Consider the following 18,049-nt stretch of genomic DNA (forward strand, 5'->3'; position numbering starts at 1 on the left):
TTCATATACCACATCTTGTTCAGCCCTTCCCCAGTTGGTGGGCATCCTCTCAATGTCCAATTCTTTGCCACCACAAAAAGAGCTGCTATAAATATTTTTGTACGTGTGGGTCCTTTTCCCATTTGTATGATCTCTTTGGGATATAGCCCTAGATGTGCTATTGCTAGGTCAAAGGGTATGCACATTTTTAGAGCCCTTTGGGCATGGTTCCAAATTGCTCTCCAGAATGGTTGGATCATTTCACAACTCCATCAACAGTGCATTAGTGTTCCAGTTTTCCCACATCTTCTCCAACATTGATCATTTTCCTGTTTTGTCATGTTGGCCAATCTGACAGGTGTGATGTGGTACCTCAGAGTTGTTTTGATTTGCATTTCTGTAATCAATAGTGATTTAGAGCATTTTTTCATATGAGTATAGATGGCTTTAGTTTCTTCATCTGAGAACTGCCTGTTCATATCCTTTGACCATTTATCAATTGGGGAATGGCTTGTATTCTTATAAATTTGACTTAATTCTCACTATATTTTAGAAGTGAGGCCCTTATCAGAGAGACTGGTTGTAAAAATTCTTTCCCAATTTTCTACTTTCCTTCTAATCTTGGTTGCGTTGGCTTTGTTGGTGCAAAAACTTTTCAATTTAATGTAATCAAATTTATCCATTTTGCATTTCATAATGTTCTCTATCTCCTGTTTGGTCATGAATTCTTCTCTTCTCCATAAATTTGATAGGAAAACTATTTCTATAGTATCAGCCTTTATATTTAAATCATGAACTCATTTTGACTTTATTTTTGTATATGATGTAAGATTTTGATCTATGCCTAGTTCCTGCCATACTCTTTTCCAGTTTTCCTAGCAGTTTTTGTCAAAGAGTGAGTTCTCATCCCAGAAGCTGGAGTCTTTGGGTTTATCAAATAATAGATTACTATAGTCATTGACTACTATGTCTTCTGTACTTAAACCTATTCCACTGATCCACCACTCTATTTCCTAGCCAGTACCAAGCAGTTTTGATGATTGCTGCTTTATAATACAATTTTTGCTGCTTTATAATACAATTTAAGATCTGGAATGGCTAGGCCACCTTCCCTTGCATTTCTTTTCACACAATAATATTTCTGAGGCACAGGTCTGACAGTGGCACACCCCTGTGCAACCATTTTGAGTGGCTCTATGTTACCTGTAGGATAAAATATGATCTCCTCAGTCTTACAAACCTTTCACAGTCTGCTTCTGGTCTACCTTTCTGGGCTTATTTCACATAACTGTCCTTCGCATCCCTGTAGCCAAATTGTTCATGTTGTTTCCCAAACATCTCATTACATGTCTCAACATTTTGCCTTTGGAAAGGCTTTCTGTAATGAGCTTCATTCCCACCTCCACCCATTAGAATCTCTGTCTTCCTTCTCAGCTGAACTCAAGTACCACCAAAGTGCCTTTACTGATGCTCCTTTAGTTATTAGTAGTTTCTCTTTTGCTCCTTCAAGGAAAGGGCTGTTTTTCATTTTGTGTTTGTGTCCCAGCATTTAATACCATACCTTGTACATAATATGCACTTAATAAATGTTTATTGAATTGATTTGGCTTCTGATTACAGTGTTTAAAAATCGTTCACTCAGAAAAAAGTTAGATTGATTGGATATATAGATTGAGGAAGATTGTGGAGTCTAAGAGATCTCTGGGACTGCAAGTTCAAAATGTTTCATAGGCAGCTGGTAATATGGGACTATCATTTAAGGGTAGAGACTACATAGAAAACAGATGATTGTCAAACACTTGGGAGCTGCTGTGGTTTTCAGTACAGAGAATGTAGAGGAAGAAGGGAAGAGGGCCTAGGACAGTACCTTCGGCAATACATCTGGTAAGGGGTATGATGTAGATCAGGGCATCTTAAACTTTTTTCCCATTTGAGTGATCTCTTTTCAACCAAGAAATTTTTATGCAACCCTTGGTATATAGGTATATAAAATAGGAATACAAATCAAACATTTACTGAAAATAAATCATAAGGAAATTTATTTTAAAACAATTCTTTGGTATATATGCAGTTTTGCCATTTATTAAAGATGAAAACAAATTTGCATACTAATGAGGTGGATATACTTGTTTATTTTTACATAAAGAATTAGATTTTGGCAGAATATTTGATAATGCAGGATGTAGAGCATGTTCAACATTTTTCAATATTTTGATTTTATAATCATCAATGCTGAGAATGCCGCTTTGCATAAATACATAGTATAAAATGGCAGAAGTATGTTTAGGACCCTTTCAGAAATTGATGCAAATTCTGTCCTAATTCCAAGCCAAAATTAATTTAACAATTTTTTAAAAAAATCAAGTTTTAAACCTGTGTTGCTTGATAATTCTTCTTGAACTTTTAATGGCAGATGACTGATGTTTTTTATTTCAATTGAGTATGGTTTATGAACCCAACTTAGGTTTTTAGAATCAGAATTTGAAGGGAAGTATTTCTGAAACTGTCTCCCGGCACTTTAGATGATCAATTATAACTCTTACAATTAAATCTTTGGAAAGATTATTTTCAATTATAAAATCATCTATAGTTGTAAATACTTCTGAAGAACTATTTTCCATTCTATTCTTCCATATATTAATTTTTTTAGTAAAACTTAAAAGTAACATAAATATGTTACAGTTTTTTTCCTTGAGGTGATGTTTAAGTCATTGAGTTTTTAAAGAAAATATCCAACAAATAACAGTTTTGAAAGCCATAAGTCCATATGAAAAAAATTAACTAAATTGGATTTTTGCTCAGTCAAAAATACAACAACTTTATCTTTCAGTTTCAATAATCTGTTTAGACTTCACCCTCTTGAGAGCCACCTCACCTCTGCATGGAGTAATAAGCTTTTGTAATCGGAGTCATGTCTTTCCAAAGATTTGAAAACAGCTGTTAAGGTCACGGCTTTTAATGATCTTAATGATTTTGATGGTGTCCTGAAGCACAGTATCTAACTAGTGATATTTTTTTGGCTATGAGTGCCTTCCGATGGATGATGCAGTGAGTAAAAATGATATGTTCATTGCCACCAGCTTTAACTTTTGCTATGAATTCAACATTCTCGCTCATCATTGCTCCAGCACCATCTGTACAGACTCCAAGTAATTTTTCCACTGTAATCCTTCATATGTGAAAAATTTGTCGATTTTAAGATATGTATCTTCTCTTCTTGTATGCCCTTCCAAAGGGTGATGAAACAGTAATTCCTTATGTATGCTTCCTTCATAAACATATCTTACATAAAGTGATAACTGTGCCATGTTAGAAATATCAGTTGTTTCATCTAACTAAATTGCAAACTTTGGGCTGCCCTTAAGCCTGGTAATAAGCTGCTGGAATTGGTCATTACTAATTTCAGAAATTCTTTTGGAAACAGTATAATTTGATAGAGGAATTTTATGAATTTCATCCCCATGCTTTTTCCCATGAACTATTTCTGATATTTTAATAGCAGCAGGTAACAAGAGATCTTTTCTTATTGCATAGGGCTTTTTAGTCTTTACAGTTAAATAGGAGGTTTCATAAGATGCAAGTAAATAGTTTTCATTGACAATAACAAATTTCTCAAAACACTGTTTTTCTTTATTTGAAGATTTTAAAAATCGTTCAAAATATTCCTTTGGTTTATTGCAGTATGCTGCATGCTTGGTATTGAGATGTTATTTTAGTTTGGCTGGTTTCATGCTCTCTGCAGCCAAAACCTCGTTACAAATGAAGCAGAGAGGTTTGTCTACACCATCATCATTATTAGTAGTAAATCCATATTGCAAATATGATTAGACATACTTCATTTTTCTTGTCAATTTAGGTGTACCAGGTTGTACCCTGGTAGCGAAGACTCTGATGCAGTGTCATCAGTATTTTTACTTCTTCTGTCTAAACTTAGCCACTTATCCATAATTGAAAAATATTTTGTCCTAAAATATAAATAAATATTGCTAATAATTTCTCAAATAAATACTAGCTTTAGTGTATGAAATTACATTTGTTTGTGCTTAATTTTGAAACTTAAAAACTTTAAAATTTAAAATACATACACATACAGCGGTGATGATGGAGAAATATTATTAAAAGGGCTTTTGTCTTTATTTGTGGCAATTAAACACTTATGTTTCTGTAAAAGGAGGAGATAACAGTAGTTTTTAAAATCAAACATTCTTACACAATACAATCCAAAGACATACTAATTTGATACTTGCGTGTTGAGGCCTTTATTTTCCATAATTAAACTATTCTCTTTCTGTAACAGCAGAAAACTTTGTATGTACAATAAAAACACTGCAATTCATAACACACAATAGTCTCTAATCTAAGCTGAGGTGTTTCTGGCAGTGTTTGTTAGTGTTGCATGGCATGACGGTATGTGCAGTGCAAAGTATGCATGTTGTATGTTCAGAACCAAGGCTGCAGTGAAGTTGTGCGATACACCATGAGCAGGAACTGCCAGAAATACCTTGGATTCATTATACATTTGATTTTGAATTAATTTTTGGTTGTTGAGTGTTCAGAAACCTTTTACTGTTGCCAATTTTTTTGTGACTCTCATATTCAGTTATGCAATGCCATATGGAGTCATGACTCACAAGTTTCAGAAGTGCTGGACTAGATGATGAACCAACAAAATGAACAGAGAAGGGGCAGACAGGAGGAGAACCAGGAGAGAGCTGTTCAGTCATTTTAGTTGTGTCCAACTCTTTGTGCCCCTTATGGGGTTTTCTTGGCAAAGATGCTGTAATGGTTTGCCATTTCCTTCTCCAGCTCATTTTACAGATGAGAAAACTGAGATAAACAGGATTAAGTTGACTTGCTCAGGGTCACACAGCTGTTAAGTGTCTGAGGCCATATTTGAACTCAGGAAAAGGAGTCTTCCTGACTCTTGTCACAAAAACCCAGAGAGGAGAGTATCCAACAGGAGATGATGTCAGAGGTTGAGAAGGATGAGGACTAAGAAAAACCTTTATATTTGAGAAGTAAGAGATCAGTGGTAACTTTGGAGAGAGCCATTTCAGTTGAATGATGAGGTTAGAAGCCAGCTTTACAAAGGGGTGAGGAGGGCATGAGAAGAGAAGAAATGGAAGCAACTAGTGTATATAATTCTTTCTAAGAGTTTGGCTGAGAGAGGGAAGAGAGATACAGAGCAATAGCTTGAAGGGATGGTTGGGTCAAATGAAGATGGTTGTAAGGATGGGGGGAGATTTGGGTGTGTTTGAAGGCAGTGGAAATGGAACCAGTAGATTGAAAAAAGTTAAAAGATTTGAGAAAGGAGAGGAGAAGAAGGGAAAGGGAGGAAGAAAGGATGATTGAAGTTGTGTTCTGTTGCAGTTTGAGCGGGTAGGACTAGGATAAAGTACACATATAAAAGTGTTGTCCTTGGCCGGAAGAAGGACTACCACATTGTCAAACTGGGAATGATGTTATGGGATTTTGAGATGAAGATATTGGGAGAAGAGGAACCTTGTATCTGTTGTCCTCAATTTTCTTAGTAGTATAAGAACCCCTTTTCTCAGTTGAGGAAGGAAAAGGAAAGAAGTGTGAGGTATTTGAGGAAGGTAGAGAAAATTTAGAATATTTTCTCTTGTGAATGAAATTGGAAACTTAATCAGGGAGGAACAAAAGACCTGCCTTTCTTCACTGAGGCCCCAGTTGAAGTTGGGTAATGTTAATTTGTAATGTTCCTAGTGTAACACCTCAAGTCCTGTACTGCCTGTACTGCAGTTAGGCTGTAGAGGCAGTAGAGTATAATAAAAACCCACACTGTTTAGGAGCCTCATGCCTATGCAGTGACAAATGCACCTCTCTCTCTGGTATTGACTTTTCACCCCAAACTGTTCTCACACTAGCTGGTATGAGTTCCTAGTGATAGACTACTACCACACAATACATCCAGATTATGTGACACAGTGAATAAAACACTGGGTCTACAGTCAGGAAGACGTGAGTTCAAATCCAGCCTCAGACACTTGTGTGTCTGTGTGTGACGTTGTTTGCCTCGGTTTCCTCAACTGTAAGATGGGGACAGTAACAGCACCTTCCTTGAAGGGTTGTTGTGAGGATATTTGTAAAGTGCTTAGCCATATATATAAATGCTAGTTATTATCATCATAGTTATTATTTTATTCACAATCAAGTATTTATAGAGCATTTTTAAGGACTTATTATTTGATAGACAATTTAGTGCTTTGTCTTTTACAAACATCTCTATCATTTGATTAAGAATTCTCTCAGCAACTATAATTATGGATGATACTTTTTGTTCTGTAATTTCTAAAAAAAAAATAATGTGGACTTTTTTTCAGATTTAATATGTATTTGGAACTTGTTATGGTATATGGTCTGAGTTGCTGATCTAAATTTATAATGTTTGCCAAACTACTTTCTAGTTTTCCCAGTAGTCCATGGTAAATAAGAAGTCTTTTCTCACATTGATTTATATTCTTGGATTTATCCTGAACAGCATGCTCATTTTGCAGGTGGCAGTAGATGACAGTTTGAGAGTCTGAGGCACTTGCCTCTAGTCTTCTGGTTAGTGTGTGGCAGAATTATCTGGAAACCTCTTACTCTTGGGTAAATAGATACCCTTTTGATTGTATCATGCTTATAGTAAGCTTTAAAAAAAATCCAGTTCATGCTCTGGTCCATCATTGTAGAAGTTCAAGGGCACTATTTTTAGGTTTCCCTTAAGTTGCTATTTAGTTCCTTTATCTACCAGGATATACCTCCTAGGGGGAACTATTTTTTTCTCCTTTTAAATTTGAGGATATTTTTAAACCTTTTAGAGACTAAAAGAGAGGAGGTCTGACTCATTGATTTTTGAGGTCCCTTCTACTTTTGATAGCTTATGGTCCTGTTGTTGGCTTCTTCTCTTGATTTTTCACATAAATTGTATTGGCCAACGATATATTTCCAAGAATTCCTTTCTTTGGTTGGTTCACTATTTCATTCTGTTATTTTGTTGGTAGAAGTAATATGAATAGCAACCTATCCTTCTACCCTGCTTCTCAGTTATAGTTTGCTTTGTCTGGAAAAAGGCAAAAGCTAGTGTTGTAGGTACTTTCCCTTATTTGAGACCTGCAGGACCATTTGGTTTTCTCTTCCTTCATTCATTCCCTTTTTCCCAAAAACATTTATTCTTTCTCTTAGAATCTGTTTGATTTGTTTGATCTGGCTTTTTTTTTTGTTAGCACAGCAGTCTAATGTTTATTTTAATGTGTTTCACAAAGGTACTTAGTAATCAATATAAAACTTTTTTTTAAAACAGTATTAAACCTTTCCTTTATTTAAACGGCAAATATGTAGTAACATACATGTTTCCAAATTCCTTATGAAGAAAGAATTTTCTAAACTTCCAAATGTCTACTAGGTGAACTTTATGTTTAACTGTAGCATTTATCTGGGGCTACAAACTAGACAGATTTTTTTTATATAAATACAAAACAAGGATTCGTCAACTCTTCTTTGCGTAGCATTTTTCTTAATATTAGGGTGCAGAAAATATCTGACATTCAACAATTTTAAACAGGTAGTTCCTTTTTTGTATATCTTCATTAACTTCAGAAGTCATGGAACATAACTTAGGTTAAATGATAGTTACTTTATTTCTTTGACTGCACCCTCCACCTCTTCCTATCATCCCTTAATTATTGGTCAATTTTCACATTGGTGAACCATCAGGCTTATACTGAACGTGAATAAAATGACCCCTTCTTGCATTTTTACATAAAGCAGCTTTTACATTTTAAGGCAACATGTTCCAAGATGTTGAATAGAAAATAACCATTTGCTTACTATCTGGACCTTGACGTTTAAGAAACTGATTTCTCAGTTTGAAATCTCAAACATGGAGAGGTTTTCAGGTCCATGTTTGACTTGGGAGACCCTGTCCCCTGCCAAAGTCACATCTGTCCATTTCTCTTTCTGGCATATATCCCCAAATAGGCACAAATGTCTGTAAGGCTGAGAAACATGTCCAACAGAAGTGCTATGCCATTTCCAGCTTCTGCTACTTCAACAATAGGCCCCACATGGAGCAGTGAAAGGAGGGCCAAGAACACATTGGAGATACCACTAATGGAAGCCATGTTGCCTGGATCTTGAAGGCTGAAGGAAAATAATCAAGGCTAGTATCCAAGAGCCAGGTTTCTCTACCAGGCAATCTGTGGGAGACTCTTCCTTTGGTGCTGAAGGATCCAGAGGCTTCCCTTTATGGTACCTATTATCAGGAGACAGAGTTAGACAATTAAGTGACTGAGGATTCTCATCTGGTCTTTTCTTTTTGATCAAAGCAGCAGCTCAAGGTAGAGCTCCCGGCAGAGTGTGGTGGACGGGAGGGGCCATAGTTCCTATTCTTAACTTAACCTTGCTCATTGCCTCCTGTTGGTCAATCTCAATAATCATCTAATGTAACAAGGACTCCTTGGAGAAATTCTTGTGTTTTGTTTTGTTACTGAAGTGCATCCTCTGAAGATGTAGTAATATGTAGCAACTGCTACACATTCTCTTCCTTCTTTCCACTAGTGAAGCCGTTGTTAGATCCTCTATAATTAATCATTTGTTAGTCATTCATTTGTTCATTCATTTCACAAGTGTTTATTAAGAGCTTACTATGTGTAGGTTCACCAGAAGAACTCAGGAAGCCACAAAATATTCTCTAACTTGGAAGGTAGGGTAAAAATGACACATAATACAAAAAGTTAAGTGACTGACAACCAGGGTAGTACTAAAAGGGATATAAAGACCCTGAATGAACAACAACAAGGAGCATTTATTAAGCTTCTGTTATGTGTCAGGCACTGTGCTAAGCAGCTGGGATACAAAGAAAGGCAAAAAACAGTCCATGATTTCTGGGAGCTCACAGACTAATGAGGGGAAAAGGCCTAGAGTCTGTCACCCTCTATAAAAGGGTCACTGCCTTAATGGTGAGTTTTTCTTATTCCCTAAAGGTGTCATATATCCTGTGGGCCTCTGGATGCCCACAACACTCCCAAATGTGGCCCAAACCAGATTAAAATATTATTAGGAAATGTTTAACAAAATTAATAAAAATGCATAAAGCAGAGATAATATTATGTTTTATAACTAAGTCAATTTTGACCCACAGGGATCGTTATGTATAGTTTTGTGGCTTTCATTATTATTTGAGTTTGACACCACTGCTTTAAAGTACTTGGAAAACTCATGTACAAGTCATCGTTTCTGAGAAGAGAATGAGTTTTGATTTCTTAGAAAATATATATGATGATGCTGAAACTTGAAAATTCCCTAAACCACTACTTTAAAGCATTACGTAGTTGTACCTATGACTGGTGTTTTGTTTCCACTTTATATCTCAAGTAAAATTCAACTATATAATGAGTTCTATAGGACTCACACAGTATTATTAATTCGGTTGTTTCATTGAAATATTTCAGCTGTGTTTCATTTTATGGATTAAACGTTTTCTGGAAACTGAATTTATAGAAGTTCAATCTGATGTTTTTCTGTTGAATTTCACTGGAAGATGAAAAATGTGTTCCTCTGGAGACTTTTGGAATCTACATATATTACCTTATAATGCGCCTTTTACAATAATTTACATATTTAAAAGAAATATGATTCTATGATGAAATAGTAATAATTAATGAATTTGCAAAATGCACAGGATTATCCCTTTGTTTTGACATGAACAATACAACTTTGTGTAAAGAACATTTCCTAATGGAAATCTCTTGTATTATAAACTCTTAGGATTTAAAGCTTGGAGAGATATCAGAGATGATCTATAGTGTAGCCTCTTCATTTTACAGTTGAGGAAAGTGAGACCCAGTGAGATCAAATTAACTTGCTCATGGTTACTACTACAAAAAGTAGCAGAACCAGCTTTTGAAGTTATAAGACCACTGATCCCAAATGCAGTAATCTTTTATTGCACTTCAATCCTTAAGGTGGTAATAATAATAGTAACAAATATTTATATAGTGTTTACTGTGTGACAAGCATGGTCCTAAGTACTTTTTAACTATTTTATTATTTCATTCTCACAGCAACCCAGGGAGGTAGGGGCTATTATTCTTCCCATTTTACAGATGAGGAAAAGGAAGCAGACAGATAATGACTTGCCCCCATTGTCATACAGCTACTGAGTGTCTGAGGCTGGCTTTGAACACTTCTTGATTCTCAGCCTGGTAGTCTCTCCACTGTACCACCTAGCTTCCCAGATACCTTTCTTGATTATAATAATTGATATTTCAAAGTAGGAAAAACCTTTTTCCTTTACTTTATCAGTATCTGGGGCATGGAGACGCAAATATAAAGTATTGAATTGTTTACTACCTTGTAGTAACTCTTTCCTGCTACACTGTTCCCCCTTTCCCCAATTTGTTCAGTTTGTTGCTTTTTGAGCCATTGTCTCTGTTCTAGTTCTCCTTATCTACCACCCCCCATCACCGCTTACCCTTTATCAACCTAGTTCAACATTTTCTTTAGCCTTTAAAATTTGTTGTCAAATTTAAAGGAAAAATAAGTGGCATCGGGGAATGGAAGTAGGGAGAGTAGGAAAACAATCCTGTGCTCATTTGCCTATACCTACCATCAGATCATGAGATCATAGATCAAGAGTTGGAGTTACCTTAGGAGTCATCTAATTCGATTCTCTCATTTTACAGATGAGGAAACTGAGGATCAAGGAGATTATAAATAGATTGCTCATTATTACCTAGGCAGGTATCAGAAGCCGTATTTGAACCTACGTCCTCTAACTTTAGAGTTAGTTCATTTTTGACTTTACCATCTATCTTTTCCCCACCCTTTTCAGCATGATATAGAGTTGGCCTGCACAACATATAGTGGCCCAAAGATTTTGGGAGGCCTATGAAAGAAAGTAAAGATGTAATGAGTGCTTTGTCCATGCCCTCCTTAATCCGCCTTCCACTAGTCACTATTGTGCCCATCGTGTAACTTGGCAGGTGGGTTGCCACCCCACACTCTCTCCTGTTTGTCACATGACTTGCGGGGACCACCCATCATCAGTCTGTCTCTAGTCTGAGAGGAGCGAGAATCGTTCTTTGCTGTGTTTTCACAGTTACCAGCTTTGAACAGGGACAAAGTGAAGCCACATGCCAATACAACTGATGCCTGCTGTGTGATGAGCAGCAACAATGCATGAGCTTCTTCCCCTCCCTCACTGCAAAGCCACCCTCCAAGTTACATGAGGGTCTGGCGCTCTCTGCAAGGTCAGACACACTCAGTTCAGTATTTCTTTGTATGGGAGCAGTTGCTGTGGAGATCTCTTGGTTCTAACATTAAAGTTTTTGGGGTGACTTTGTAAAATGGGTGATAAAAAGAAATGGAATATTGAATTAGAACGTAGTGTTTAATCTGGAGTGGACAAATAGACACTTGTTTACTTACACGGGAGACAAAATATTGTGCCTCGTTTACCGAGAAGTAACGGCCGTTCTGAAGGAATACAATCTTCATCGCCATTTTGAATCAAAACATCCTGACTTAAGCAAATTGGACACCAATGGAAAACAAATTAAAGCATCCAAATAGTTGAAAAATCTCAGTGGGGAACGATGGTTTTTCAAGAAAGTAAATTCAGAAAATGAGCAGCTACTAAGGTTAGTTCAGATTTCTAAAGAAATTGATTTCAAACATGATTCTGGAGTACAATAAACTGATTGCTGACAAGAAGCGTAATATGTCCTATTAACTAAATCTAAACAGTAAGAAAACCTGAAAAATGTGTTAATATTTGTACCGCTTAGCAAAATAATTTTGTCAACATTAATGTGATTTCATGATAAATAAATCTTAAATATTAAGTGTAGTTAATTGATATTAATTGAAATTTCTCCCTTTTAAATATGGTTTATTTGCAAAATAGTCTGATCATTAATTACACCTTTACTTTGAAAGTGAGCTTCTAAAAACCTATCTGCTGCCTGAAGAAGTTTAGCCTGTTTTAATTTTGGCCCCTACCTTCTGTCAAGTTGTGCAGGTCTGAGGTATAGAACAGTGTTGAACTTTGAATCAGTATACTTGGGTTCAAATCCTGGCTTTCACAGTGTGACCTCTACGAACTTCCTCATCTGAAAAATTGGAATAATAAGCAATTTTGCACTTCCTAAATGACAGAAATATTGTGATAAAAATGTTTTAGAAATACTAAAGTATCATATAAATGAATTATGTTATTCCCATGGTTTTTAGTGTTGTATTTATCTTATAGTGTATTTCGATTTTAATTTCAGCTTTTAATATGTATCCAGATCTTTAAATACACACTGAAAAAAGGGAACTAGTACAACAATTGCCTGCTCCTCCTGGAGGGAAAAGGTATCTGATCCAGGGACACTGGCATCCTTGTTGTTCTGGGATCAAGAATCTTTATCTCTTGGCTCAAGGCATTTTCTCTGGCTGTCTTCCCTGCCTAGAGTGCTCTCTGTCCTCATCTCTGCCTTCTCTCTTCCCTGGCTTTCTTCAAGTCCCAACTAAAACCCCACTTTCTATAGGAAGCCTTTCTCAATTCCTCTTAATTTAAAGCCTTTTCTCTATTAATTATTTTCTGTTCATCCTGTATATACACACGTATTTGTTTCCTTAGATTTAGTTTCCCATTAGATTATAAGCTCCTTGAGGACAGGGATGGTTTTTTGACTCTTTGTGTATAGTTTTGTTAACTGTTTAGCGCAGTACTTTAGGTGCTTAATAAATGCTTATTGACTAATGTATTATATATACATTAACTAATACATTAATTAATACTTGAAATTAATTCTATATTATATATATTCTATATTCTAACATTAATTAATAATTTCAAGTATTAATCAAGTATTGATTTCAAGTCAATGCTTGAAATTTTTAAATAATATTTTATTTTTTCCAATTACACATAAAGACAATTTTAACATTAATTTTAAATAAAATTTTGAGTTCCAAATTTTTTTCCCTCCCTCCTACCTAAGATAGTAAGGAATTTGATATAGGTTATATATGTGCAATCATGTAAAATATATTTCCATATTAGTCATGTTGTGAAAGACGAAACAGAACAAAAAGGAAAAAAAAACTACAAAAAAAAATAAAGTGAAAATAGTCTGCTTTGATCTGCATTCAGACTCCATCAGTTCATTTTCAGGATATGGATAGCATTTTCCATCATGAGTCTTTTGGAATTGTCTTGGATCATTGTATTGCTGAGAAGAGCTGAGTCAGTCATAGTTGATCATCACACAGACTTGCTGTTATTGTGTTCAATGTTCTTCTGTTTCTTCTCATTTCACTTTTATTTGTCTGAAACTTCAAAGGGAAGGAAATTCTCTAAATGTTAACACCACTGTATTCTCTTTGAAAATTATTTCATAATTAATCCCCCTTTCCCATCTTTGCTCTTAGCACAATACTTGGCATGTAGTAGGTATTTAATAAACGTTTATTGAATGAATGAATGAATGAATGAAGCTGTCATGCTTAAGAGCTCATGTTGAGTTGCTATTGGAATTTTGTCCTTAATGAGTGTTTTCCTTTAAGCCAGAGGTGATGATGCAACAGTACTCACATGCTCTAAATATCAATTTCTGAATATTCTAGATGTTAATGAATAAAGTGCAGAGTTAATTTTAATGCTTGCGAGGCAGTATGTATGGTATAGTAGATACTCTGCTAGGCTTTGAATCAGGATGACCTAGGTTCAGATTAGCCTCTGACATTTAATAGTGGGAAAATCACTTATTTAAGCTTCGGTTTTCTCATCTATAGAATAACTGGATTGACCAAAATATGGATGGTAATTCTTAAAAGACCATTCATGCTTGTCGTGTGGCTTAAATGAGATAATGCTGACCCTAAATTGTTTTGAAACCTTTAAAGCACTGTGTCAATGTTCATCATTATATAGTTGAAGGTCTCCTAAAACAAAAATTGTTAAACCTAACTTTTTTCCTAATGTGGAACCTGACAGCTTTCCATTTCTATATTCCCCCAATCCCTTTTAACAGGTTAAATTGCATTACTAAGTACTTTTTGTGGATTGAACACTTATCCGTTATAGCTTTGATTTCACTGATACAGAGAATACGCTTGCATATCATTAGTATCTTAGATTTTGTTGCTACAACTATGAAACTTGTAGGATACAGGGAAGCCATTACTGTGCCCCAAATGTGCAAAAATCTTTTTTCCAAATGGAAAAACTCTGTAAATAAGATGCAGGATTTTCTCTTATTGTTGTCGGGTCAAGGTTACATCACGACACAGGTTAGACATCATGACATCTGACAAAAAAGCGGGGCAAACAAAGACTCAGGGCATAGGTATTGTTCAGAAGACTGCCAATGGTTGATGCAAAGTTTAGAATTTTGGGACTTTTTAAAATTACTAGTGAGGACATATTTTTCCAAGCCATTGTTTCTCCAAAACTGAGTTTATAGAAGATGCAAATATGCACCATATGCACACTCTTTGTCTTTGTCTAACAGTGTATTCTGTTAAAATGGACTGTGATAGTGATTGGCATAAAGCTCTTCTAGATAGTTGGTATGTCATTACTTCCAGAATACATTAATGGTTCTATAAATATGATTCTATAGTCAAAATGAGTGCTACTGATAACAGTCCTGGAAAGCCATTTATAATTAGCAGTGTAAAGCTCACACTATAAAAGTGTCACTTAAAACACATACATACACAGAAAAGTATGTTGAACAGTATTAGAGGTAAACTGAATTCTCAATTGCTCTTCAGATATACTGGAAGTTTTAGCCATGGTCACATGAGCAAACCACGGCTAGCACATAAAGTGCTGTGGGTCCTTTAATGCCCACCCAGAGTGGGCAGGCTCTCAATCTGGAAGTTTCCATCTAATAGACATTCCCCATTTGGCCCCATGGAAACCTCTACCACAGTAAACTACATAGACCTAAGTTTATTTACCTCAGGAGAAGGAATGGTTTAGTCAACTCACTGTAGATCAATCTGTGGTTCCAGGGAGTCTAGGTGTTGTAGGGCAGATTTTTAAATCATGATACCACCATGTCATTTTGCTTATTTTGTTTAGAGCTATTTGGTGATATAGAAATTTTGTCAATAATACTAGGAACCCTATTTCAGAAATACTGTTTTGCATAAGGATAATCAGACTTGCTAAGAATCTGAAATGCATTTCCTACAACACAATCTTCAATAAATGTTTTCTAAGTATTATATTCAAAACTTTCTTGCAAAGTAGAAAACTTTTATCCAGAGCGTTAAAAATGTTTGGTTAGCATCTTAGTTTAAAGAGTCAATCTGGTGAATTGATGGAAATCTATATGTCACATCAAACTAAATGAGATGGTTAGGCACTAAATTCTGTTGAATTCAGTGATACAGCTCACTGTGTTGTTATTCTGGTTCCAACCAAAGCCCAGACTGGGCACCAGTATTGCTGCATTTTACATGGCTTGATTAAAAAAGAGGAGGTTCCTATGGACCGAATTCTCTCTTAGAAATGGGCACATTTCCCAGAGCAAATATGATACTTCTACACTAATCAGGATGGAGCCTTATCCTGCAATGGGACCTACATTTTGGTCTTTTCACCACATCATTGCTGTTTTCTAGTTGGACAAAAATAGATATAGAGTAAACCAACCCAAAAAGTCAATTACAGGGTTTTATAGTGATGTACTGTGAAAAATTTGGTCGTGTTTTTCATTATACAGAATGTTCTTTCCGAAGACATAAACAGAAAAGGCACATATGTTTGATTTTAAAAATAACTTTGCTTAGCTCTTTAAAATGCTAGAGACATTTTGGATACTTTCAAATGATCAGCATTATAATTATATGATAAAACTTCTCTCTAAAGGAAGATCTTGTTTATAATTTATTTTTAACCCATATTTGGTACAAAATGAATGCTTTGAAATTTTTTTTCCTGCAGCTCTGAAGGTCTGATAATTTCGTCTTTTTCATCTCTTTCTAGGAAGCAATTGTTAACTTTATCATACCACTTTGGAAGGAAGGTGTTGTGAATTTGCAAGAATTAATATATAAAATATAGACAATCCAAACCATTTGTTTCACAGAATATTTTAATACCATGTCTATTGCAAGATAGAATTATATTTTATTCATTCATAATTAATAGGTATCAAACCAGGAAATATCAGTATGAAGTAATTAAAATAATTCTATATTAAAATAAATTCTTAAATTCTTTTTAGTCATAGCCACATACAACTTTGAAAAGAATGAATTAGAAATTTTTTAAAAGATTGTTTTCCTCAAAAAAGATACTTTGACCCTTTCCAATTTAAAATTCTTTTGCCATTAATATTTATTAATTTTTGTATTCTTATAGTTATTCTCTACCCTACCCCTCTTTTTATTAGAAACTATAGATACGAATGCTACTTAATCAACTTCTTTTTGACAGATAGTCAACTTTCAGTTGTTCACTGGCAGATTATGGGTAAAAATGGATATATTCTTGCATATCTTACTTCCAGCAAAAAAAACATATTGCTCCCTTACTATGTGTAAAACACTGTGTTAGACATTTGGCGTGCATTGATAAAATGCACAGTTCCTGGCTTCCCTTATTGAGAAGGATGTTATTTTTATCCTCATAGAAATTTCCATTATTTTTGTCGTACTTTGGTTTTCAAATATTAGAATAATGTTATCATTATGTTTTTATTCATAATTAGCCACGTAATATAGTTTGTTGCACAATGGGAACCAGAAAAAGGGCTTTTAATAACAGAACGTCTTAAAAAGAAAACGGTACTTTTCTTTAGTCTCTCAGATCTTAACTTTTCTCCAGATTTCCACTATCACTTCCTGTCAGGTTCTTTAACACTGACCTTTTGTGCCACCATTTGGCACTTTCATACTCCTTTTTATTTGCTGTCTTTCCATATGCAGTGAAAAACCTGAGTTCAACTGCTGCTTAGATACTTACTAGCATTGGGATCCTGGGCAAATTACTTAACCTCTCTCATCCTTGATTTCCATGTTGATGAAATGAGGGCAGTAACACCTGCTTTATAGTCTTTGTGAGGATTAGATGAGATAACGTGTAAAGTGCTTTGCAAACTAATGCTTATATATGTGCTTTTAGTAACTCATTGCTCTTAAAGTTGGATTTATTTTGAATGAAAAAAGCATTTCAACTGCAGATTGGTAATTAATATATAAGTTACAAACCTCACGGATTTTAAGTGCTAGATTTGCAAAAAAAAAAATGCGTGGAGCACTATTATAGTCCATTATTGTATGAGTATCGTATTTGAGCACATATTCAGTGATTTTCAAAATCATGATGTTTCTTTCTTGGCAATATTTCTTGCGCCTGTCTTTTCTCATTCTGACTGCAATGTCCCTATTTTGAACTAATATTATTACCCTATGTTTGGATTATTTCAATAACCTATAAACTATTGAGCTAATAACCTTGCCTCCAGTTTCTTCCCTGATGTTCTCCTCTTCTCAAATCTGTCTTATATACTGCTTCCAGATGAATCTTCCTGTAGCAACTCTTTGGTAGAGCAACTGCCTACAGGTAAAGTTCACTTTTTTTATCCTAATATTCAGAATCATTTTTGGAAAGTACTTCATAGAACATAGTACTTCTCGAAAGTACTTTTAAGAATTATAGAAAAGTGAATAGTTACTATTATTGCTATTATTATTCTATCCTGACCTCCATTTTCAGTTTATCTTCCAACAGACTTTCCCAGCCCCTGTATCCTGTGCTACATTCAAAGTGAAATTATATATTCATACATATAATTCATATAGTTCACAAAAGATTCTTAGGCTGGCTGTGCCACTAGTCTGCTTTGTTTAGTAATTGAGAATTGATTATCAGTTTGTTATAAGACATATTTCTAGCAACTACATCTATTTGCATACTGTAATTTTCTTTGGGACTCTGTTGCCAGTAGAATGGATCAGATGACCTATCTCTAAAGGTCCTTTTCAGCTTCATATTTGTATTATCCTGTCAATGACAAAGTAATCTTGAGTTCTCTATTTATATGATCAGGAACTTTAC

General features: G+C 35.0%; 2 protein-coding genes across 6 annotated transcripts in view; one reads left to right on the forward strand and one right to left on the reverse strand.

The window, feature by feature from the left end:
- The window catches only part of SUPT3H (SPT3 homolog, SAGA and STAGA complex component), a 663,195-nt gene that overhangs the window by 115,611 nt on the left and 529,535 nt on the right, over positions 1-18,049 (forward strand). The gene's annotated exons all lie outside the window — the stretch shown is intronic.
- LOC114025011 (small integral membrane protein 30-like) lies at positions 7,920-8,105 on the reverse strand. The gene has a single exon (XM_027838347.1). It carries the CDS (start codon positions 8,103-8,105, stop codon positions 7,920-7,922), a length of 186 nt encoding a protein of 61 aa, XP_027694148.1.

The sequence above is a fragment of the Vombatus ursinus genome, unplaced genomic scaffold (genome assembly GCF_900497805.2).
Source record: "Vombatus ursinus unplaced genomic scaffold, bare-nosed wombat genome assembly UNPS02014826.1, whole genome shotgun sequence".
Classification (NCBI taxonomy): Eukaryota; Metazoa; Chordata; class Mammalia; order Diprotodontia; family Vombatidae; genus Vombatus; species Vombatus ursinus.